This window comes from Palaemon carinicauda, chromosome 40 (assembly GCF_036898095.1).
Source record: "Palaemon carinicauda isolate YSFRI2023 chromosome 40, ASM3689809v2, whole genome shotgun sequence".
Lineage (NCBI taxonomy): Eukaryota > Metazoa > Arthropoda > Malacostraca > Decapoda > Palaemonidae > Palaemon > Palaemon carinicauda.
Genome location: NC_090764.1, coordinates 62,617,994 through 62,644,135, shown reverse-complemented (window position 1 = coordinate 62,644,135; position 26,142 = coordinate 62,617,994). Strand labels below are relative to the sequence as shown.

At 41.3% G+C, this 26,142-nt stretch overlaps 1 protein-coding gene across 2 annotated transcripts in view; it reads right to left on the bottom strand.

Moving 5' to 3' along the window:
* The window catches only part of rb (adaptor related protein complex 3 subunit ruby), a 262,024-nt gene that overhangs the window by 19,879 nt on the left and 216,003 nt on the right, over nt 1-26,142 (bottom strand). For both annotated transcript variants that reach the window (XM_068363804.1, XM_068363805.1), the window contains exons 13-14: nt 24,148-24,406; nt 22,548-23,680 (exon numbers count right to left, since the gene is read on the bottom strand). In XM_068363804.1, the coding sequence (XP_068219905.1) occupies nt 22,548-23,680; nt 24,148-24,406 (1,392 nt within the window). The remainder of the gene's footprint in view (nt 1-22,547; nt 23,681-24,147; nt 24,407-26,142) is intronic.

Sequence of the window (26,142 nt, the reverse complement as noted above, 5' to 3'; positions counted from 1 at the left end):
CATAAGTCTGGATGTTCCTTGAACTTTGGTTAGTGATCCTATTCACAGGCTGGGATCAGCTGTATAACTCTTAAAAAGCAATTTTAAAGAAAAGTCATTTAATGTACTATCTTTTGGGGTATAGTGCGACACTTGTATTCATGAAATGTGACACTGTTGGCGCATTCGCCACTGGGTGGAAATTTATTTCTATATGAACACTATGTTGTATGGATATTTATCCATATTTTGACATAGTTAGAATTGACTATGCATAAATATAGGCATAATTAATTTATTTCTATTTGAACACTATGTTGTATGGATATTTATCCATATTTAGACATAGTTAGGATTGAATATGCATAAATATAGGCATAATTAATTTAATTCTATTTGAACACGATGTTGTAGGCATAGTTACGTTCATATATTTTTTGTATTCATGTTAAATCCTTTCCTTTACAGGTAAAACAAAAGATTGGCCACCCGTGGTCTGAGTGATCTCAGTCTGTACCAGAGCTCCGGTAACAATCTCCGGTACAAACAAAGGTCCGTCATAGTGACAACGTGAACACCAGAGGAAATCTAATATTAACCTCAATGCTGATCGCCTGTACGATATCCGGTTAAGCCGGAGATTCGATGAAAAGGATCGTAATAACGATATTGTGATTATTCATGAAAAAGGGTTCATACCCTGATTCTGATCGTCTGATTGATCTGTTTGTACCGGAGAACCAGTGACAAAGGTCCGTCATCGTGAAAACGTGATCCTCAGCGGTACGATAACATTCCCCAATACTGAATGTCTGTGCTAACTCCAGTGAAGCCGGAGATTCGATGAAAAAGGGACCGTAATAATGAAACTGTGAAATCCTCATCGGTATCACATTGTTAACTCCGGTTCTGGACGTCTGCTTGATCTCTGTTTGTACCGGAGATCCGGTAGCAAAGGCCCGTCATCGTTATATCGTGACCGTCACCGGTACGATAACATTAACCTCAATGAATGTTTGTGTTATCTCCAGCGAAGCCGGAGATTCGATGAAAAAAGGGGCCGTAAAGGTGTAATTGTGATCAAACATGACAAAGGTTCGTGTGTAAAAGGTCTCAGCCGGAGTCTGAGTGCCGGATTTCACCGTTGCACTCCAAATATTTGACTAGTTCTCACCCAATGAGTATCCATTATAGCGGAGCATAACTCAAGGCGGAGCTAAGCATAACTCAAGGCGGAGCTAAGGGTGTCGGTATAAAACGACCCCAATTAATGACTCATACACTAACGTTCCTACTAATAGTGTTAGCTATATTAACAGTAACCACATCAATAAAACGTGTATAACATTAAACGTACTATCATCAACTCTGATAATAAGAGGAGGCCTGAATAACTCGTGATCGTATAAAAACGGAGAACGGGAAATTCACCTCTCTTACTCGAGCTAATAAAGAAAACGAGAGAAGGGATAACTCATATCTGTAGAACAGGAAATGAGCACTCTATGCTCTCACTCTCAAGGTTACATAATAAAAAACTAACATCACACAATAATATAAGAAAAATGAAAAATTGATTGCTTTTTTTTTTTTTTTTTTTTTAGTCATTGTAATAACCAAGAACGAAGAATAACGACAACGTAACAAATAAACAAGGATATAGTCTAAATCGAGCCTTCCTGAGGCGAGTACAAACTAACAGACTAAATCGCTAAACGTTTAAATCGCTATTCGCCCCATACCATTGTTGGCACTATAATATCCAATTGTTTGTATATTTGTAATTTACCTAATGTCTGTTAATGACATAAGGATAAATAAATTAAAGCAATCTGCCGACCTCCGAGGGTCGGGGAAGCAGTGACATGCCCTTAAAATAAATATAAACACCAGCCTTAGCTAAAGGCAAGGCAAATATAAGTGTTAAGAGTATGGACGACCTTCGGTGAAGCCGGAGAGTAATGAGATATCCTGAATAATGCCGCCTTAGCCAAAGGCAAGGCAAATAAGTGTGACGTGTATGGGCGACCTCCGGGGACGCCGGAGGATAATGAGATGCCCTGAATAATTCAATTGTGGCTAATAATTCAATTGTGGCTAATAATTCAATTGTGAAATTTATAAAACACAAGCCGCAGCTAAAGGCTAAGGCTTAGATCATAGCAAAGCGTATTTATGATCCCCGGTGAGGCCGGAGGGAGAAGAAAGGTCCTGAATAATTATTGTGAATAAAAACGCAATTGTAATAACAATGGCTATTGTGGATATGGCCGTGGCCTGAGACCGGAGTAAGGGCCACCGGAGGGTCGTATCTAAACAATATGAAGCCCGTCCCATGCAGTAAACAATATATAAATATAACAATAGAACGAAAGTCATTGAGAATCCCTCAAGCCGGAGTAGAACTCAAGGCGGAGTGGAAAACGTTCATAAACTGCTCCCGAACCGTAACGGGGAGAGGACGAACACGGACCAAAATAACGCTAACAATTGAAAAGTCACGAAAAATAAATAACTCGTAAGTTATCATACACCCAGAGGGGGAGAGGTGAGGGAGGGAGAACCCGTTGAACGCACAAAACGGAAAACGGGAAATCCGCTCACCCACCGGAGCTAAGAAAGAAAACGAGAGAAAGGGGTAACTCGTGACTACGAACAGAAAACTGGGACCCCAAGCTCTCGCTCTCTTGGACATAATATCAGGACTAAAAATCACACAACACTATTATAAACATATAAAATAAAAATGTACATCAAGATAAGACTACGAACGAAGAATAGCATCTGCTAAAACTTAAAATAAATAGCACAGCCGAGTGACTAAACAATAACAAAGCTAAACCGCTATCTCGTTCGTAGGCTGGACTTGCTAGCAAAAAGTACCATGAGCATAAAAACACAAAAATAATAACGGTTCTAAAGGCATAAGGCCAGGACTTAACCAAGAACCTAAGTGACAGAGTACTAAACGGGCAGACAAAGATGAATTCCCAAACAAGTGAACAAACAATGGCCGCCATGAAGGGCCAGACGGGAATAATAAAACAAACTATACTGGATATAAAACAAAAGCCCGGTACTATAAAAAGCTGTCAAAACAAACTATGGTACTTAACATTGAAATGTGTGAAGATGGAGGTTCGGACATGACGAAATAAATCCATGAATGTTAAAAAAGATCGAGAGCACCACAAATTACACACTATTCTATCAGTCCAAAAAGAAGGATATTGTTCAGATGGCGCTCGCGTCGTGGCATGGGTGGTGTGGCGCTGGTGGTTGGCTAGGGCCTTTGTATCGGCCCATCCCTTTGACGAAGGAATTAACTAAATGGAAGACAACCTGTGAATAGTGGTTTTCACGCGCCTTTGCTTTATACACGACACCCAAAAGGTGCTCGCGCGAGGGTTGTAACCTCAGCATTCCATGCTTTTATCTTTCTCTGGTATAATTGGAAGGTTTTATCAGAAAAGATATATAAGAAGGACTCTTTTCACCGGCCGCCACAGGTCGACCCAGAAAGGGCACTATTATTATCATTATTATTATTAATATTATTATTAATATTATTATTATTATTATTATTATTATTGTTATTATTATTATTATTCCTATTACTTGCTAAGCTACAACCCTAGTTTGGAAAAGCAGGATGCTATAAGCCCAGGGGCTCCAACAGGGAAAATAGCTCAGTAAGGAAAGGAAACAAGGTAAAATAAAATTTTAAGAACTGCAACAACACCAAAACAAATATTTCCTACATAAACTATAAAAACTTTAACAAAACAAGAGGAAGAGAAATTAGATAGAATAGTGTGCCCGAGTGTACCCTCAAGAAAGAGAACTATACCCCAAGACAGTGGAAGACCATGGTACAGAAGCTATGTCTCTAACTGAACAAAAGCAAATGTTTACTGATAAAATACAACCATTTCTAATAACGGAAAGTGAAAAAATAAATTGCAAGTGACTTAGTCTTAACATAATTTAGCTCTAAATGAAGGCAAAAAAGATGCTGTAATTATCTAAGGCTCCTAAAGCTCACATTAAAAGATAGTCCTAGCACTTAACAAGCATTTAGATGCTAAATCTATAGGTGAAAGTTTTACAAAGATCCAAAACTGAACCTACAACATAAGTAAAACCATATCACAATCCTGACAAGTAGACCCAATTACCGGAAGCCTTTTAATACAGACAGGCTCAAATATATGTGTTATAAAACCTGAAAAGTAGATGATCAATCACAAATGCTTGAGTATATACCAAATTGATCTACTGTATAATTTATATAGGCTGAGATTGGAAAGACTTTTCCTTAAAAGACACCTTAAAAAATTTCAACATAAACGTAGTTAGTTCCAGTTACTGATGTATTCTTAGACTGACACTCTTAAAAACAAAACTTCTGTCTTTGCTACAAAACAATGGTATGATAAGCTAGAGAATTGCGAAAACCCTGGGTTAGAGAATGTGATAAAAAATCCCCAAGTGATTGTATGCAAAACAGATGTGCTTGGATGAACCAATTTTGAAATAGGTTGTCTGAGCAGACTGATTGGTGTGACAACCTTCTCAAGATACTTTGGCAGCAGACAGTCCAGTTCTGTGAATCATTTCCTTGTGTCCCAAACAGAGCTATTAAAGTCATTGTGGTTCACAGAGAGTCTGAACTTTGTTTCCCACCTACTAGATCATGATAAAAAATGGGAATGTGTAGAGATAAAGATTTTCTTGTAAAAACTCTGTATCTACCTTGGGCTAAGGGACCAAGAGCAAGAGAATAAAGCACTTATTTTTATTTTGACTAGAACATCTAAGGTTACCTGGCGGTCATCCATCCAAATAGTGACAAGACCCGAAGTTGTTTAACTTTACTAATCTGTAAAAATGGTGTTTTCAGTGTGGTTGGGTTACAGCTTGGTGAAGATACAAACATTACAAGATACTATGCTTTCAAAGTGGTGGGGAAATTGCCCGGTGAAGGTGGAAACATGGATACGTATGGGCGACCACACTATTTCCAAATTCCCAGACATACTGGTGAATGTAGTGCTTGCTCTTGGAAGAACTAGTGACTAGACTCTTTAGTTAATCCGAGCTTTTCGCTTATGCTAAAGATTTTGATTTGATCATGCCAGATACTTCAGAGAGATATATCATGCGGCCTACACACTAAAGACCTTTTATCTCCCATGAGACAGAACAAGTGCGGAACAAGATGCAGCCCCCAAAACAATTCCTATGTACCACAGCTCATAGGTTTGCTAGAAAATATGGAGCAACAGACTGGCTTGAGCTCTGGTAATCCAGTGAGGAACTACTTTATCAATTAGACAACTTTTTTATCGACAACAAGGCTGAAATAATTGTGCCTCAGAGACTGCCCCACCATTGAGTCAAATATCTCTTCTCTACTTATATCACAAAACCCTCATAAGCTGAAACATCCTGTCCAAATTAACAGCAACCCCCATCCAGAACAAGGAGGTTGATCTTGTACTCCTTTGGTTTTGGCAGTGGTATAGTGATGTATATCTAAAGACACCATTATGGTCTGCCCTACCACCACTGGTTCATGGACTTGCTTTGTCATCAAAGGAAACCAAATATCTAAACCTAATTATCTGGACCTAACCTACTTTCGGTAACTGACAGCTGAAAGTAACAGGTAAATAGAATAACCATTATTTGAAGTTTGTTATTATAATACTGTAATCTGTAAGTTTCTTGCTGGCGGGTAACAAAGCAGGGAAAAGACCATAATTTGGACAACAAGATTGGCAATGATCTGTTTTATCACTAAACAGCAACTGGCATGTTAGTGCAGTACATATGTTGAGGTTCCGGGATGACAGGCATACAGTAGTCTATTTAACGGCCTTCCAGTGCAATAGCGATGGGTTATTTGTATTACACTCCTTTATATTTTTAACTATATTTCTTCACAATAAGGCTTGCAAGGGTAATAAAGGCATGCATGTTTGTATTTACCCAAGTAATGTAAACCCATGATGATCTAGGACCTGAGCTTGTAAACGAATTAAAACACTGTCATTCAGAACATGATGCAATCAACCAGTTTTAGCTAATATATTACCAACAACAATAAAAGGTCAAGAGACTCTACGTACGATACGAAATGCCAACTCCCAAATTCAAAACAATGCTTTTTACGAGCGCTTACTTTAGCAAGAGGAGGAATAAAAGGATCCAGACTATCTACTCAATCCTTTGCATTGCAATCTAGATGTCTAAAACATTGACTAGGGATGCAGAACTGCAATGGTTAAGCAGCACAAGGATCTAAAGTACTGTATGTAATTAAAGAATTCAAAAGTGTACGAGAGGAACTCAATTCTGTTAGGCACAGTGAACATTCAGAACCCTTGCTTGAAGAAACATTATGTGAAAATGACCACTAGACTAGACTATGGAAGTCAGGTTAGTGTAAAAAAATAGACAGGCAAGTAAGGCTTATTGCATAAAAGGAAAGATATTTTGGCTTTCTGATAACAAAGGAAATTGAAAATGTGAGATATTTTAAGGCTTATCACTAATATAGTATTGTGCGAGCATCTTTGGAACTGTACTTTGTAGAGTTGTGACCACATGCTCTTAGTAGAGTGGCCACCAAGATGCTCAAGACAGACAGTAAGGTGGAGATGAATCCCATAGAAGTGAAAAATAGAAATGATCATGAAGCATGAACAAGGTACACATCTGACAGAGATGTACAATAGTACAACATCCACCATTTGTACAATCCTGAAGGAAAAAGATATTAGATCAATCGATGTTGCTAAGAGGTGCTGACATTAATGTGGAATGGGTCAATGAGGTTTTTGGTCCTGTGGTCAAAAGGTACCTTTTAGAGAAGAAACTCCCACCCCAAGACTTGTTACTTATGAACAAATTCATTATGATAAAGTTACTATAAGCTAACACTACTCCAATACTCCACCCCATTGATCTGCAGGTGATCTTCAGAGATGCTTCAAGGTCACTGATGGGACCAACTCACCAAGGGTTTTGGAAAAGAACATTTTCATATTGTCAACTGCCTGACAATGACTGACAAAGACTGGGAAGGAGTCACCAACAGAAAACTCATTTCTGCTTGGAAGAAACTTTGGCCTGAATATGCTCCTGAACGCAATCTTGTGGGATATGAATAATTAAAGGTGGTAGTTAACAATGAAATTGTGTCCTTGGGAAAGAGAAAGCAGATGGCAGTGGACAAGGAACAAGGACAACATAAATGAATTTCTGGAATATAGTGAACAGTTGATAACCGAGGACCTGATGGAGTTGCATAAGGAGCAGCAACAAAAGGTTGTGGATGAGATCTTAACTGACGAGGAGGAGGGACAGAGTGACAAACATCATGCTTCAAGTGTAATAAGGGAGATTTTAAATTGTGGGAAACCCTTGCCCAGATAAGGCTTTGGCTGGGTGAGCAGCAAATTTATTTACCAACAATGCGATGTCATATTTTTATGACATTAACAAGAAAATATAGTAATTGTCTCTAGACAGGTTTCTTGTGAAAGTTGAATGTAAGTGTATAAAAATATGACAGTGCTAGACTAAGTGATTCAGTTAGAGATAGTGAACGTAATTCAACATTGAAAACTCAATAATTTACCAGAAGTTCTCATGGAGGGGGATTCTCATTCCAAGCAGTAACCTCCTCCTCCTTCATGCCAGCCACAACTCTTATTTTATTGTGAATTATTAATTTGTACTGACTTCTGATGTAAAGGGTTATGAGTTGTTAGATAATTAGCATTACAAACCTTTAAAATGAGAATGTGTGTGTATTTATGGACATGCGGAACAAGTGAATTTCCTTCATATCTTATGGATACAAGCATTTTAAGTTGCAAACAAGCTTTTAGAACGAGTTAAACTTGTAGAAGTGAAGATACTGACAGGTCTGGAAACCGTTTGGACCTCATATACACTAACTTCCCTGGCGTTATATAACAAGTAAGGTTGGTTCTCCAGTCGGGACATCTGATCATGCCTTGATTTCATTAGTAATGAAGACTGAGCAGCCTGTCCCTGATGTATCATACTCTTGTAAGATTTATATAAAATCTCAAGCAGACTGGAATGGGATTTTGCATATCTTTTGGGCTTGAAATAGTCACAATTGTATAGTAGTATTGATCCTGTTGTCCCTTTGAATGAGAATCTAGTCAAGATTATTGATAGGCGTATCCCTTCTCGTGTGCTAAGGTTCCAAGTGAAGGACAAATCATGGTTCAATGATGCTTGTCGACATGCTTATTTGGAGAAGCAGGAAGCCTATCATCTTTGGAAGGGTAACAGATCAGATTTGATTTGGAATAACTGTACTCAGCTTAGAGCTTTTGATCAGAGAGTTTATGCTTCAACTGAAAAGGGATACAATCTAATCATAAAAGAACCCATTTCTGGTACAGCCCAGGAACATGAGTGGTGGACTACCCTTAAATCTGCACTCTTTGGTGTAGATGCAATAGTTCCTCCTTTATTTAAACCAGATGGCTCAGTCACTCATTGTCCAAAGGAAAAGGCAACCCTTTTGGCTGATGTGTTTGACAGTAAACAGAGTAATGAGAAACTCAAACTTCCTCATTCCTGTTTTCCTGAGGCTAAACTAACTAGTCTAGCTTTTCAATCTCGGGAAATTAAAGCTCTGTTGATGGACCTTAATGCTTAAGGAGATGTAGATCCAAATGGTATTTTTCCTTTGTTTTTTATAAGGACTCCAGATTTCTTAGCTCCAAAGTTATCTGTTCTTTGGTGCAAGTTAGCAAGAGGAGGAGCTTTTAGCACTTGTTGATTTGGTAATGTTACTCCACTATGTAAATGTGTATGTAGTAGCTCAAGTCCAACTGATTACTGCCCATTTCTGTAACTCCCATATTATCTAAAGTGTCTGAATATCTTTTGGCAAAACGTCTTAATAGGTTCGCTGAAGGTAATCATCTGTTTCCTAGTTTGCAATTTGGTTTTTGTAAAGGCTTTGAAGCATGTGATACACTTCCTACTATCTCCAATGCTGTACAGAAATCCCTTGATTATGGTCAGGAAGTTTGTATGATTGGCCTCGATTTTAGTGCTGCCTTTGACCGTGTTAATCATGAGGCCTTTGTTTTCAAACTCAAACAGTTGGGAGTGGGTGGATCGTTTCTGAGCATTATTATTGAATTTTTAGGTAACAGATCTCAAAGAGTTGTTGTTGATGGTCACCATAGCGAGTATAGGAATGTGATATCTGTTGTTCCACAGGGTAGTGTTCTTGGCCCATTACTTTTCATACTATATGCATAGATACGTGGTTTGGCCTAGAAAACAAGCTTGTTGCATATGCAGATGCTGCTGCTACTCTTTGCATCAATTCCATCTCCTAAATGTAGATCTGGGGATGCTGAATTCCTTAACAGAGATCTAGCTAAAATTAGTGCATGGTGCAAATTATGGGGTATGAAGTTGAATCCTAACAAAACTCAAAGTATGATTGTAAATAGGTCAAGGACGGTGGCTCCTCAACATCCGGATCTCAGCATTGATATTGTTTCTTTAACTTTATATGACTCTTTTAGAATTTTAGGTATGATTCTCAACACCAAATTTCCTTTTGAGAAACACATTAGGTCTGTGTCTTCTTCAATTGCACAAAAGATTGGCTTATTGAAAAAGTCTTTCAAGATTTTCAGTGATCAATCTATTCTGAAGAAGTGTTTTAATTCCTTTATTCTACCTTGTTATGAGTATTGTTCTCATGTCTGGTCTTCAGCTGCTGATTCTCATCTTAATTTGTTGGATAGGAACTTACGGTCTATCAAATATCTTATATCTGATCTACATATTAATCTTTGGCACCTTTGTTCAATTAGCTCATTATGCATGTTGCATAAGATTTTTCATAATTTTGACCATCCTTTACAGTCAGGCCCCCTGAGGCCGCGGGGCCATAAAAACAATTAGAATAGCGCCAATGTTATTCCTGCGTGTCGTAAGAGCGACTAAAAGGGACGGGACGAGGGGGCTGGGAACCCCCTCTCCTGTATATAATCCTGCAAGACGTCAACAAAGAGATGGAGCTGGGGGGAGAGTGACTGCTCCCTGCACTCTAGTTTTGGGGTGTTTGAATGTGCGTGGATGTAGTACGATAGAGAGTAAAAGATGTGAGATTGGAAGTATGTTTAAGAAGAGAAGGATGGATGTATTGGCCTTGTGTGAGACAAAGATGAAAGGAAAGGGTGAAGTGATGTTTGGTGAAATATCTGGTAGAGTGTCTGGGATTGAAAGGGGAAGAGCGAGAGAGGGTGTGGCTTTATTGCTGAGTGAATGGATGACAGGTAAAGTAGTGGAATGGAAGGAAATATCGTCTAGGTTAATGTGGGTAAGGGTTAGGTTGAGTAGGGAATGTTGGGCGTTTGTCAGTGCGTATGGTCCAGGTAGTGAGAAAAGTGAAGAAGAGCGGAATGAGTTCTGGAATGAATTAACTAGGTGTGTAGAAGGACTGGGTAGAAGGAATTATGTAGTTGCCATGGGTGACTTAAATGCTAGAGTGGGCGCTGGAGAGGTAGAAGGTGTCATTGGGAAGTATGGCGTACCAGGTGAAAATGAGAGTGGTGAGAAACTGGTAGATATGTGTGTTGAACAAGAGATGGTAATAAGTGCTAACTTTTTCAAAAAGAAAGATAAAAACAAGTATACATGGGTAAGAGTGACAAATGGAAGAGTAGTAGAAAGGGCATTAATGGATTATGTGTTGATAACTAAAAGAATGTTTGGAAGATTGAAAAACGTGCACGTGTTTAGGGGTATGGCTAACGGTATGTCTGATCATTTTTTGGTGGAAGGAAAATTAGTTGTAGCAAAAGAGTGGGGAATAGAGTAGGTGGATGTAAAAGGGAGCTAGTGAGGGTTGAAGAGCTAATAAAACCGGGGGTAAAAAGTAAATATCAGGAAAGGTTGAAAATGGCATATGACAAAGTGAGAGTAAGAGAAACTGGTAATTTAGAGGAGGAGTGGAAGTTAGTAAAAGAAAATTTTGTTGGGATTGCAAGTGATGTGTGTGGCAAGAAGGTTGTTGCAGGCAGCATGAGGAAGGGCAGTGAATGGTGGAATGAAGGAGTGAAGGTAAAAGTGGAAGAGAAAAAGAGGGCTTTTGAAGAATGGCTGCAGAGTAATAGTATAGAGAAGTATGAAAAATATAGAGAGAAAAATGTGGAAGTAAAGCGCAAGGTACGTGAGGCAAAGAGGGAAGGTGACCTGAGGTGGGGTCAGGGATTGGGTCAGTCATATGAAGAGAATAAGAAGAAGTTTTGGAAAGAAGTGAAGAGAGTAAGGAAGGCTGGCTCAAGAATTGAAGAGACAGTGAAAGATGGAAATGGAAGGTTGTTAAAAGGAGAGGAGGCAAGGAAAAGGTGGGTGGAATATTTTGAAAGTTTACTGAATGTTGAGGATAATAGGGAGGCAGATATAATTGCTGTTGCAGGTGTTGAGGTGCCGGTGATGGGAGATGAGAATGAGAGAGAGATTACAAGAGAGGAGGTGAGGAGAGCACTAGATGAAACAAGAGTAGGAAAAGCATCTGGTATGGATGGTGTGAGAGCTCTGAGATGTTGAAGGAAGGGGGTGCGACTGTACTTGAATGGTTGGTGAGATTGTTTAATATGGGTTTTGTGTTGTCAATGGTACCAGTAGATTGGGTTTGTGCATGTATTGTACCACTATATAAGGGTAAGGGAGATGTGCATGAGTGTTGTAATTCAAGAGGTGTTAGTTTGTTGAGTGTAGTTGGAAAAGTGTATGGTAGAGTAATGATTAATAGGATTAAGGATAAAACAGAGAATGCAATCTTAGAAGTACAGGGTGGTTTTAGAAGAGGTAGGGGTTGTATGAATCAGATTTTTACAGTTAGGCAGATATGCGAGAAATATTTAGCAAAAGGTAAGGTGGTGTATGTTGCGTTTATGGATCTGGAGAAAGCGTATGATAGAGTTGATAGGGAAGCAATGTGGAATGTGATGAGGTTGTATGGAGTTGGTGGAAGGTTGTTGCAAGCAGTGAAATGTTTCTACAAAGGTAGTAAAGCATGTGTTAGAATAGGAAATGAAGTGAGTGTTTGTTTTCCAGTGAGAGTGGGGCTGAGACAGGGATGTGTGATGTCGCCGTGGTTGTTTAACTTGAATGTTGATGGAGTGGTGAGAGAGGTGAATGCTCCAGTGCTTGGAAGAGGATTAAAACAGGTAGACGAGAATGACCATGAATGGGAGGTAAATCAGTTGTTGTTTGCGGATGATACTGTACTGGTTGCAGACACAGAAGAGAAGCTTGACTGACTAGTGACAGAATTTGGAAAGGTGTGTGAGAGAAGGAAGTTGAGAGTTAATGTGGGTAAGAGTAAGGTTATGAGATGTACGAGAAGGGAAGGTGGTGCAAGGTTGAATGTCATGTTGAATGGAGAGTTACTTAAGGAGGTGGATCAGTTTAAGTACTTGGGGTCTATTGTTGCAGCAAATGGTGGAGTGAAAGCAGATGTACGTCAGGGAGTGAATGAAAGTTGTAAAGTGTTGGGGGCAGTTAAGGGAGTAGTAAAAAATAGAGGGTTGGGCATGAATGTAAAGAGAGTTCTATATGAGAAAGTGATTGTACCAACTGTAATGTATGGATCGGAGTTGTGGGGAATGAAAGTGACGGAGAGACAGAAATTGAATGTGTTTGAGATGAAGTGTCTAAGGAGTATGGCTGGTGTATTTCGAGTAGATAGGGTTAGGAACGAAGTGGTGAGGGTGAGAACGGGTGTAAGAAATGAGTTAGCAGCTAGAGTGGATATGAATGTGTTGAGGTGGTTTGGCCATGTTGAGAGAATGGAAAATGGCTGTCTGCTAAAGAAGGTGATGAATGTAAGAGTTGATGGGAGAAGTACAAGAGGAAGGCCAAGGTTTGGGTGGATGGATGAAGTGAAGAAAGCTCTGGGTGATAGGAGGATAGATGTGAGAGGGGCAAGAGAGCGTGCTAGAAATAAGAATGAATGGCGAGCGATTGTGACGCAGTTCCGGTAGGCTCTGCTGCTTCCTCCAGTGCCTTAGATGACCGCGGAGGTAGCAGCAGTAGGGGATTCAGCATTATGAAGCTTCATCTGTGATGGATAACGGGGGAGGGTGGGCTGTGGCACCCTAGCAGTACCAGCTGAACTCGGTTGAGTCCCTTGTCAGGCTGGGAGGAACGTAGAAAGTAGAGGTCCCCTTTTTGTTTCATTTCATTTGTTGATGTCGACTACCCCCCAAAATTGGGGGAAGTTCCTTGGTATATGTATGTATATATGTTTACAGTCAGATCTTCCTGGACATTTCCATCCTGTTTGTAATACTAGGCATGCAGATAATTCTAATAGTCAGGCCCTCTCCATCATTAAGCTCAATACTACACAGTATTTTAGAAGTCTTATTCCAGCTGTGACCAAGTTATGTAATGATCTTCCTAATTGGGTAGTTTAATCGGTAGAACTTCAAAAGTTCAAAGTTGCAGCAAATGTTTTCATGTTGAACAGGCTGACATAAGTCATTTTATAGTTACATATGAATTGTCTGTTTTAATGTTTTTTAAAATATTCTATTTTAATTTTTCATTACTTCTTATATCGTTTATGTATTTCCTTGTCTCCTTTCCTCACTGGGCTATTTTTCCCTGTTGGAGCCCTTGGGGTTATAGCATCTTGCTTTTCCAACTAGGATTGTAGCTTGGCTAGTAATAATAATAATAATAATAATAATAATAATAATAATAATACTATAGCCTACATCTACTTTTCATTTCTGGGATAGTCAGAAGTAAGAGTGTAACTTATTGATCATCTGTCATCTTGATCCTTTTCACATCTGCTGTTTTCTAAAGGGACAGTTGGGGAAAATTTTTTTCTATACCTGCCATCTTGGCTCTCACTCCTCACTTCCTCTTCTTGCCATTAGGGGAAAGTATATATTCAAGATAAAGGTCATCTTGAACCATTTCTCCCTATGTATACTTTTCACCCAATAAACGGTTCGGGAAGATATCATTTGATAATCACTGGTATTGCCACCCTAGAAATCAGGAGGCATACAACAAAAAATTGTAAAGAGCAAACAAATCTTAGACTCGAGAGACCCACTACATCCTCATGTGTGCCAGCTCCAAATAGACTTAAGTCAAGGAAGATCTCTGCCACTGTGGAAGGGGTGCCAGTCCAAATACCAGTGCAGAATGATAGAATGGGCCAATGAGGGACTCTGATAGGAGACTAACCCCCAACAGCACAACGGAGGACCCCTCTGAAGTTGTTGATGGCGCATTACTTCCCAGATATGATTGGTGTGTCCTCAACAGAGCTTGAGCTGGAGTGGCCAAAACTAGTGACAATCTAGTCAAATGCAGCCTTAAAACTGACCAGTCCTGTGAATGTGGAGAAAATACTCAGACCATCAATCATATTCTCCAGTCATGCCCACTGTCTCATAATTTGGACAATACTTAGTGTCAATGAAAGAATGCTTCAATGGTTGGCTGTTTGGCGTAATATGCTATAATGATGACCTGTCACCATGACCCACCTCTTACTATATCTGTTTTTTTTTCACACTTGAAGAACAGTAGAGGGGTGAAAATATCCCTTCAAAACATGTTATCATGAACCACAAGTCACTACATATATTTTTCATCAAAAGGATAGCCACCGAGATGAAAACCTTTCCTTGATTACTTGTCACCTTGAGCTACTTCTCAGCAGCATTTAATTTTCATTCAGCCACTTCTCACTATTCATGGAAGAGTGGGAGTGAAGATCTCTTTCTCATACCTTTCATCTAGAACCAATTGTCAGTACAGGCAAAGACGAGATGTTGAAACTGTTCTACAATTAGGTGGAGAGCATCTGGTGGGCAAGGCCATGAACAGTAAGCATGTTCCTTTCATTGAAAATTGGTGCAATTATTATTATGTATTATTCTTTGTTATTGTTGTTGTTGTTGTTGTTACTAGCTAAGCTATAATCCTAATTGGACAAACAAGATGCTATAAGCCCAAGGACTACTACAGTGAAAAATAACCCAGTGAGGAAAGGGAACAAGGAAATAAATACACTACGAGAAGTAATGAACAATTAAAATAAAATATTTTAAGAACAGTAACATCATCAAAATAGATCTTTTCACATACATACATACATACATTTACCAAGGCACTTTGATTTTGGAGTGTCCTTCTCCTAAAAGAGATGCTTACCATAGCTAAAGATTCTCTTCTACCCTTACCAAGATGAAAGTAGCCACTGAACATTTACAGTGTAGTAGTTAACCCCTTGAGCAAAAAAAAATCGTTTAGTAATCTCAGTATTGGCAGGTGTATGAGGACTAAGGAGAATGTGGAAAAAATAGACCAAAATGGAAGATAAGATATCTTGATAATGGCTTGTAATGATCAAGCTAATATTGAAATCAAAATGAAAATTGAAACTCCACAGGTATCCCCTATATCAGAAAAATACATCTGAAATTACTCTGATACCACATGTATATAAGCTTCTTATTCTACTGTTGCTATGGTTGTTAAGGCTTTATACCTTACCCAGGCTGTATTTTTACAAACATCAAAAAAATTCTCATCCATAAAAGAAAAATGTTATTTTCATTAGTAAAATAAATTTTTGAATATACTTACCCGATGATCATGTAGCTGTCAACTCCGTTGCCCGACAGAAATCTACGGTCGGGATACGCCAGCGATCGCTATACAGGTGGGGGTGTACTCACCAGCGCCATCTGTGGTCAGGTACTCCAGTACTTCTTGTCAACAAGACCTCAATTTTCTCCTCGGTCCACTGGTTCTCTATGGGGAGGAAGGGCGGGTCCTTTAAATCATGATCATCGGGTAAGTATATTCAAAAATTTATTTTACTAATGAAAATAACATTTTTCAATATTAATCTTACCCGATGATCATGTAGCTGATTCACACCCAGGGTGGTGGGTGGAGACCAGTATACATGTTAACAAAGAAGCTAAGTATCCCGTATTTCATTTTATTAGTTATTCAAAATAACAATATAAAATAAATAAGTACCTGGTAAGGAAGTCGACTTGAACCATTACTCTGCCTTTAATAAGTACGTCTTCCTTACTGAGCGTAGCGGTCCTCTTAGGATGCTGAACGACTCTTAGGTGCTGAAGTATAAAGGGCTGCAACCCATACTAAAGGACCTCATCACAACCTCTAACCTAGGCGCTTCTCAAGAAAGAATTGACCACCCGCCAAATCAACCAGGATGCGGAAGGCTTCTTAGCCGACCGTACAACCCAAAAACAACAATAAAAGCAATCAAGAGAAAGGTTAAAAAGGTTATGGGATTATGGGAATGTAGTGGCTGAGCCCTCACCTACTACTGCACTCGCTGCTACGAATGGTCCCAGGGTGTAGCAGTTCTCGTAAAGAGACTGGACATCTTTGAGATAGAATGATGCGAACACTGACTTGCTTCTCCAATAGGTTGCATCCATAACACTCTGCAGAGAACGGTTCTGTTTGAAGGCCACTGAAGTAGCCACAGCTCTCACTTCATGTGTCCTTACCTTCAGTAAAGCAAGGTCTTCTTCCTTCATATGAGAATGAGCTTCTCTAATCAAAAGCCTGATGTAGTAAGAAACTGCGTTCTTAGACATTGGTAGCGAAGGCTTCTTAACAGCACACCATAAGGCTTCTGATTGTCCTCGTAAGGGTTTTGACCTTTTCAGATAGTACCTAAGAGCTCTGACTGGGCAAAGTACTCTCTCCAGCTCGTTACCCACCAAGTTGGATAGGCTAGGGATCTCGAACGATTTAGGCCAAGGACGTGAAGGAAGCTCGTTTTTAGCCAAAAAACCGAGCTGCAAGGAACATGTAGCCGTTTCTGATGTGAAACCTATGTTCCTGCTGAAGGCGTGGATCTCACTTACTCTCTTAGCTGTTGCTAGGCATACGAGGAAAAGAGTTTTTAATGTGAGGTCCTTGAAAGAGGCTGATTGGAGCGGTTCAAATCTAGATGACATCAGGAACCTTAGGACCACGTCTAGATTCCAGCCTGGAGTGGACAACCGACGTTCCTTAGAGGTCTCAAAAGACCTAAGGATGTCCTGCAGATCTTTGTTGGAGGAAAGATCCAAGCCTCTGTGGCGGAAAACCGCTGCCAACATACTTCTGTAACCCTTGATCGTAGGAGCTGATAGGGATCTAACGTTCCTTAGATGTAACAGGAAGTCAGCAATCTGGGTTACAGTGGTACTGGTTGAGGAAACTGCATTGGACTTGCACCAGCTTCGGAAGACTTCCCATTTAGATTGATAGACTCTGAGAGTGGATGTCCTCCTAGCTCTAGCAATCGCTCTGGCTGCCTCCTTCGAAAAGCCTCTAGCTCTTGAGAGTCTTTCGATAGTCTGAAGGCAGTCAGACGAAGAGCGTGGAGGCTTGGGTGTACCTTCTTTACGTGAGGTTGACGCAGAAGGTCCACTCTTAGAGGGAGAGTCCTGGGAACGTCGACCAGCCATTGCAGTACCTCTGTGAACCATTCTCTCGCGGGCCAGAGGGGAGCAACCAACGTCAGCCGTGTCCCTTTGTGAGAGGCGAATTTCTGAAGTACCCTGTTGACAATCTTGAACGGCGGGAATGCATACAGGTCGAGATGGGACCAATCCAGCAGAAAGGCATCCACGTGAACTGCTGCCGGGTCTGGAATCGGAGAACAATACAATGGGAGCCTCTTGGTCATCGAGGTAGCGAACAGATCTATGGTTGGCTGACCCCACAGGGACCAAAGTCTGCTGCAAACATTCTTGTGAAGGGTCCACTCTGTGGGGATGACCTGACCCTTCCGGCTGAGGCGATCTGCCATGACATTCATATCGCCCTGAATGAACCTCGTTACCAGCGTGAGCCTTCGATCTTTTGACCAAATGAGGAGGTCCCTTGCGATCTCGAACAACTTCCTCGAATGAGTCCCCCCCTGCTTGGAGATGTAAGCCAAGGCTGTGGTGTTGTCGGAGTTCACCTCCACCACCTTGTTTAGCTGGAGGGACTTGAAGTTCATTAAGGCCAGATGAACCGCCAACAACTCCTTGCAATTGATGTGAAGTGTCCTTTGCTCCTGATTCCATGTTCCCGAGCATTCCTGTCCGTCCAATGTCGCACCCCAGCCCGAGTCTGATGCGTCCGAGAAGAGACGGTGGTCGGGGGTCTGAACAGCTAACGAAAGACCTTCCTTGAGAAGAATGCTGTTCTTCCACCACGTTAGAGTAGACCTCATCTCTTCGGAAACAGGAATTGAGACCGTCTCTAGCGTCATGTCCTTGATCCAGTGAGCAGCCAGATGATACTGAAGGGGGCGGAGGTGGAGTCTCCCTAACTCGATGAACAGGGCCAGCGATGAAAGTGTCCCTGTTAGACTCATCCACTGCCTTACTGAGCATCGGTTCCTTCTCAGCATGCTCAGGATGCACTCTAGGGCTTGGTTGATCCTTGGGGCCGACGGAAAAGCCCGAAAAGCTCGACTCTGAATCTCCATACCCAGGTAAACAATGGTCTGGGATGGGACGAGCTGGGACTTCTCTAAATTGACCAGGAGGCCCAGTTCCTTGGTCAGATCCATAGTCCATCTGAGATTCTCCAGACAGCGACGACTTGTGGGAGCTCTTAAAAGCCAGTCGTCTAAATAGAGGGAGGCTCTGATGTCTGCCAAGTGAAGGAATTTCGCAATATTCCTCATCAGTCGCGTAAACACAAGAGGTGCCGTGCTTAGGCCAAAGCACAGGGCTTGGAACTGGTACACAACCTTTCCATAGACGAATCTCAGGAAAGGTTGGGAGTCTGGATGGATGGGGACGTGAAAGTATGCGTCTTTCAGGTCTAACGAGACCATCCAGTCCTCCTGCCTGACCGCTGCTAGGACCGACTTTGTCGTCTCCATCGTGAACGTCTGCTTGGTGACATAAGCATTGAGCGCACTGACGTCCAGCACCGGTCTCCAACCTCCTGTCTTCTTGGCTACCAGGAAGAGACGGTTGTAAAAGCCCGGGGATTGATGGTCCCGGACTATGACCACTGCCTCCTTTTGTAGCAAGAGCGACACCTCTTGTTGCAACGCTAGCCTCTTGTCCTTCTCCTTGTAGTTGGGAGAGAGGTTGATGGGAGATGTAGCTAGAGGGGGATTGCGGCAGAACGGAATTCTGTATCCCTCCCTCAGCCACTTCACAGACTGAGCGTCTGCACCTCTGCTCTCCCAAGCTTGCCAGAAGGTCTTGAGTCTGGCTCCTACAGCTGTCTGGAGAGGAAGGCAGTCAAAACTTGCCTCTTGTGGACTTGGAACCCTTCTTGGACTTGCCACGGTGACTGTCTGCACGGGTACCTCCTCTGCTGGAGGTTCTGCCATGAAAGGGCGGGATGAACCTGGAAGCAGGTGTATCAACTGCTAGGGGGCGGTAAGGTTTAGTCACGGAAGGTAAGGTCTTAGCCTTACGTGCAGAAGAAGCCATGAGGTCATGCGTATCCTTCTGGAGAAGAGAGGCAGCCATCCCCTTAATTAACTCCTCCGGAAACAGACACTTGGAAAGAGGAGCAAACAGCAACTCTGACCTCTGGCAAGGGGTGATACCAGCAGATAAGAAGGAGCACAGATGTTCTCTTTTCTTGAGGACCCCTGATACATAAGAAGCCGCAAGCTCGCCAGACCCATCCCGTATTGCCTTGTCCATGCTGGACATGATCAGCATGGCTGAATCCTTGTCAGAAGGGGCAGTCTTCCTGCTTAAGGCTCCCAGACACCAATCGAGGAAGTTGAAAATCTCGAAGGCACGAAAGACTACCTTTAACATGTGATCAAGATCTGAAGAGGACCAGCAGATCTTCGAACGTCTCATAGCCAACCTGTGGGGAGAGTCAACCAGACTTGAGAAGTCGGCCTGGGCAGAGGCAGGAACCCCCAAGCCAGGTTCCTCTCCCGTGGCATACCAGACGCCCGACTTAGAAGCCAGCTTGGGAGGAGGAAACACAAAAGAGGTCCTTCCCAGTTGCTTCTTGGACTGCAACCAATCCCCCATAACCCTCAAAGCTCTCCTTGATGATCTGGCGAGAACAAGCTTGGTGAAGGCAGGCGCAGTAGACTGCATGCCCAGAGCAAACTCGGAGGGAGGAGAACGAGGGGTTGCAGACACAAAGTGTTCAGGGTACAACTCTCTGAACAAAGCAAGGACTTTGCGGAAGTCTAAGGAGGGTGGCGAAGACTTGTGTCCTTCAACATCAGAATGAGGATCATCTAGATGAGCAGCTTCATCCTCAGAAACCTCCTCACCCGACAGTTGAGTTGTAAGAGGCAAAGGCAGAGCAGCAAGCTGAACGGCTGAATCCTGCAGAACGGGTGCATGCGTACCTGCGGATCCATCATCATGCCTCTGCTGGACAGACTGTGAGCTGGCAACAACAAAAGCAGAGGGCCGGTGTGAGGGAGGGTCTGCGGTGGGCTGAGGAGCATGCGGTGTGGTATGCAGAGCATGCTGTAAGGCATGCGGCTCATGCTGCATGGCATGCGGCTCATGCTGCATGGGATGCGGCTCATGCTGCATGGTATGCGGCTCATGCTGCATGGGATGAGGCTCATGCTGCATGGAATGAGGCTCATGCTGCATGGAATGCGGCTCATGCTGCATGGTATGCGGAGCATGCTGTAAGGTCTGCAGAGCATGCAGCATGGGCTGAGGAGAATGCCGCATAGTGCTGGAACCCGGCAACTCCCGATGCGGCAGCTCACGCATGTAAGCAGAAGGTGCAGCACGAACATGCGTCTGGCAGTGAGGACTGCGCAACGGTGGAGGAGCTCTCACAGGAGGAGGGGTGTTAACCTTCTCTGCCTGATACTCCTGCATAAAAGCCGCAAGCTGAGACTGCATAGTCTGCAGCATGGACCACTTAGGGTCTACTGTGGTTGGAGCAGAGGCCTGTTGAGGGACCACTCTACCTCTCTTGGGAGGTGTGCAGTCATCAGATGACTGCGGCGAGTCCGAACTGACCCAGTGGCTACACCTGGGCCGTTGGACTAGCTCGGAAGGGACCTTACGTTTGAGCGGTCGTGAGACATTTGTCCACCGTTTCCTCCTGGAAACCTCTTCCACAGACGAGGAATGTAAGGGCTCATTCGTCTGGGAGTGGAAGGGACGATCCTTAGCAGATACGTCCGCAACCACTGAGGATACATCTGTGCGCCGATCAAGGCCTGCCGAACCCTTTGGTCCTTCGACATTGCTTCTCCCCTGGGCTTGGGAGCTTGCAAGAGGTCCCGGACTGGGAGGACGACTGGCACGCACAGATGTATCCTCATGCGCAACACTGACACTGACACTATGCACAGCACTAGCACTAACACTTCCCACTGCACTCTTCGCTTTCAGCTCTCTGACATCTGCCAAGAGCTGATTGCGGTCACTAACCAACGACTCCACCTTATCACCGAGAGCCTGAATGGCACGCAACATATCAGCCATTGCAGGCTGAGCACTCGTAGCAGGTTCGGGGGTCACCACCACAGGGGAAGGAAAAGGTTGAGGGGCATGGGGAGAGGAAATATCCAAAGAGCGAGAAGAACTCCTCCTATCTCTCTCCTTCTCTAACCTACGAGTATATCTGAGGAATTCATTAAAATCGAATTCCGAAAGCCCAGCACATTCCCCACATCGATCTTCCAATTGACAGGATTTTCCCCTACAATTGGAACATACGGTGTGAGGATCAACAGAGGCCTTCGGAAGACGCCTATTACAAGTCCTAACACTACATCGCCTGTATTTAGGAACTTGGGAATGGTCAGACATCTTGAATTTTAGAAGTAGTCAAAGGGGGAATTCCAAAGTAAAGCAAAGATCGTTAACCAATGAATCAAATTAATACCAAAAGCTTGCTAAGCTAAGGCTAAAGCTTCCTGTACAGCGAAGGCTAAATTTCAGAGCAAATACTTCACCAAATCGTGAACAAAAGACTCCAAAATCAACAGTGTATCCATGTAGGTCTTGCCGGTGGCACGACAGAGGAAAAATTGAGGTCTTGTTGACAAGAAGTACTGGAGTACCTGACCACAGATGGCGCTGGTGAGTACACCCCCACCTGTATAGCGATCGCTGGCGTATCCCGACCGTAGATTTCTGTCGGGCAACGGAGTTGACAGCTACATGATCATCGGGTAAGATTAATATTGAAAAAAATCTCATCAAAAAGAAGAGGAAAAAGGATGACCAGTTTATGAATCTGGTTAATGACGATGGGAAGGTTATGTGATTAAAAATTCTGTCAAAAGAATTGTGCACTTTGCATGGAAACTAGTATAGACATTATACTATACTCTAAAAACAATAATTTGTATCTCATACATATGTCACTAACAAGTGAATGTAACCTACAACACAATAAAAATCAACATTGGATGGCAAATACAATATAAAATCCTGTTATACTTGAAGGTTTGTCTTTGTTTAAAATAAAGTATTTAATTTTCTATCTTATTCTTACTAACATACCTGATTGTGGTGGAAGTCCTCCTCACTCATTGCAAGAGGTGTAAGAAGCTCTCCAACTGGAGCAGTTATGCTGATGTTGAATGTTCGTCCTCCAGCTAACAAATCAAACACAGCAGGCTGGGTGGTATCATTAAAGTCAACACCAAGGGTGCCATGTAATGTTGTGTCAGGGTTTATGACTGCAATGCTTGCAAATTCATGCAATGACATTCCTGGAGCTAATTTTTGCTTTCCCACACTAATGTCTCGAATTTCCTCGCTGCCACTATTATTGAAAGTGAGCTCGACTGACGTCATACGTGGAGAATAAAGATGAGGTGAACGAGTGAAGCGAGCAGACACAGTCAACCCTCCACTGCTAATTCTGTTCAAGAGTTCAAATGTAACTGAAGGAACAAATTTTGCAGAAGCTGGCTTAATTGAGGCACCTGGTGGTAAAATCTGTGGCTGAGCTGATGGTGTGGGGGTTAGAAGACCTCCTAATGAAGGTGTTAGAAGCGGTGTGTCCATAGAAGGTGGAGAATCCTCTAAGTCTAACAAAAGGTCTAAATTAGTTCTGTTTCCTCCAACTTTTGAGCTTTCATTTTTGCTAAGCTTTTTGTTTTTAATTACAGTTGTCTTTACTTCCTCATCTAAAGACTCATCCGACTCTTCTTTACTTGAAGACTCGCTGCTGGAAGACTCAGACGAGGAAGAGGACGAATCGGAGTCCTCACTCTCAGAGAAATCAGACTCGTTCATCTTTTCAGCTTTTCCTAAACTGCCTGACCTTTTGAAATGCGAATGATCTTCATCGCCATCTTCACTATCCGGTTCGCTTTCTTCAGAGCTGCTCTCTTCACTATCACTGTCAGTAGTGTCTCCATCACTATCACTCTCTGATCCACTGCTACTTTCTTCACTCTCGTCTTCTGGAGAACTCTCTTCATCAGAGTAGAATGACTTTATTTTTTGAGTCTTATTTCTCTTTTGGTGCATAGGTTTGTGGCTCTCCTCTGCGAAGGTGACTGGCACCTCAACGTTGCGTACGCTGGGATCGGGAGCTTCCTCCGGAAACACAGGCAAATCCTGATATCCTGTTGCTCGAGCATTTATCAAGTGTGACAGAGTACTAAGTTGAAACTGGTCACGATCTTGAAAGAAAAAAAATCTATGTTAGTATATAAAAGAACTGTATCCATAAGTAATACTATCAACCCTTTTAAATTTCTCCTGACCTTATGTATCAAAAGGATGAAAACGTCCACCTAATTTGAATATTACCATACAATACAACAAGTCCTTAACTTGCAAACTTAATATGTTCCAAGAAGCTGTTTATAAGTCAAATTTTGTGACATTTTGGCTTAGGGTAGGCTTCACCTAACTCACATGCCAACAATTTTCAGCTGCAAAAGTCAACAAATACTCCTGTTTCATGTCGTAAATGTTATCTTGCATACTACATTAAACTAGATATTTTATTACAGTATTTCGTTATGAACTTTTGATACAATATCCGAGATCTATGATTTCGGTTAAATTTGTGTTCGTATCTCCAAATGTCTGGAAGTTGAGGACCTTCAGTTTACAGAATGGAAGCAACTACAACACTGCTCACCTTTAAAGCTGGACTGTTGCAAAGGTGGAGGTTTTGTAGCAAGAAATATCTTCTTAGCATGTCTTGTGAGCTTGTTATCTTCATGTCCTTGTGGTGGAAAGACAAGAGCCCTGGTAAATCTTGCACGATCACGGATGTCATAGTTAGTATCATACTTTGCAAGATTGTAGACGTATTGGCATAACAGACGGGTCTGCTTTGGATTACTCAAGAACAACTTTGTTGCTAGAGTTAAGATTTGCAATTTCACAATATCATCCTGAAAAAAAAATTTAGATAAATATTAAGGATACAATATATAACAATAATTCAATGGACTAAACTTGACACACTATTACAAAACATATTCCATTATCAATGATAAAATTAAAGTTACCATTTACTTATTGTGTAAAACTAGAGGTAGATGGCAAGAATATTCTGTCATGATTTTACTACTGAGCACCATAAAAACCAAGCTAATTTTTAAAAAATGTTTTAAATCATAGTATTTTTTTACTTTGAGATAAAATTATTACACGTAATATTCCAAATTTATACTACAGTATTGGGTATACCCATGACACTACAAAAAAAATATTAGTTAATATTGGTAGGACCATCTGATTAAATACTTTTCCTTTTAGAGAAAATGGCATTTTCCTTTTCATAATCTCATTTTGTTTACTAAAAGCTCTCCATCCCATGCTTATCCTTCTTTTAATTTTGATCTCGTGTCCTGAGGAAATACTCACTGACTGTCCTAAGTATGTATATTCATTAACAATTTCTAGTGGTTCTCCATAAACGTTATTTGTTGCCTCTGCATTTTCAATGAACATTATATTAGTTTTACTCATATTCATTTTCAGTCATACATTTCTGCTTTCTCTATTCAAATCTTCTAATATCTTTTGCAATTCCTACTATGTAATCTATCAATCTTAATTCCTTCATTTTCTCAATCTAAATTCTTAAAAACCTCTTTTATGCAGGCTGTGAATAATTCAGGAGATGGGGTCTCCCTCTCTATCTCCTTTCTCAATCAGAATGTTCTCACTATCTTTATCTAGTTTTCGGATTACTATACTTCCTGTATAGATATCTACAGGTGTTCTAACATAAGATTCATTCAGTCCTTGTCTTTGAAGGGCTTTCATTACTGCTAAAGTTTTTACAGAATCAAAAGCTTTCTCATTGTCTATAAATACAGTACCTTCCATAGTGGTTTGTCATACTCTGTTGATTTTTCTATTTGTTGGTTAGTTACATGGATCTGGTCAGTTGTTGAATACCTGTCTGCTCTCATGGTAGCTGTCTCTCTATTCGGCCTTATATGATCTTTGTAAATATTTCCATATTAAAAAGAGTAAACTTACTGAGTGGTAATTTTTCAGGTCTTTTATGTATTCCTCTTCATAAATTAGTATACTGTAATGATAAAGTGTTTCCAAGCTGTAGGTATAGAGCATTCTTGTTAGACCATCCTCTGCTGCTTTGCCTCTTTTCATGCCTTTTAATTCTTTCTTTATTTCTCCTACTGATACTTTTGGTACCAGCTCAGATGCTTTATTGGCAAAGGTATATCTTATTATATTATTATTATTACAAGCTAGGCTATAACCCTAGTTAGAAAAGCAAGATGCTATAATCCAAAAGGCTCCAACAGGGAAAAATAGCTCAGTGCAGGAATGAAACAAGGAAATAAATAAACTACAAAGGAAGAATAAACAATCATAATAAAATATTTCAAGAACAGTCACAACATTAATCAGATCCTTCACATAAAAACTATAAAAACTTCGACATAAAAAACAAGAGGAAGAGAAAAAAGAACAGTATGCCCGAGTGTACACCCAAGCTATTGTATAAAAATTCTCTACAATTTTTATCACTCCATATCTATTGTGAACAACATTTCCATTTTCATCCTTTAAAGCAAACATCTATTGGTACCCTATTCCAAGTCTTCTTTTCATCAATTTGATGCCTCTTCGTTTCTTTAACATATCTTCG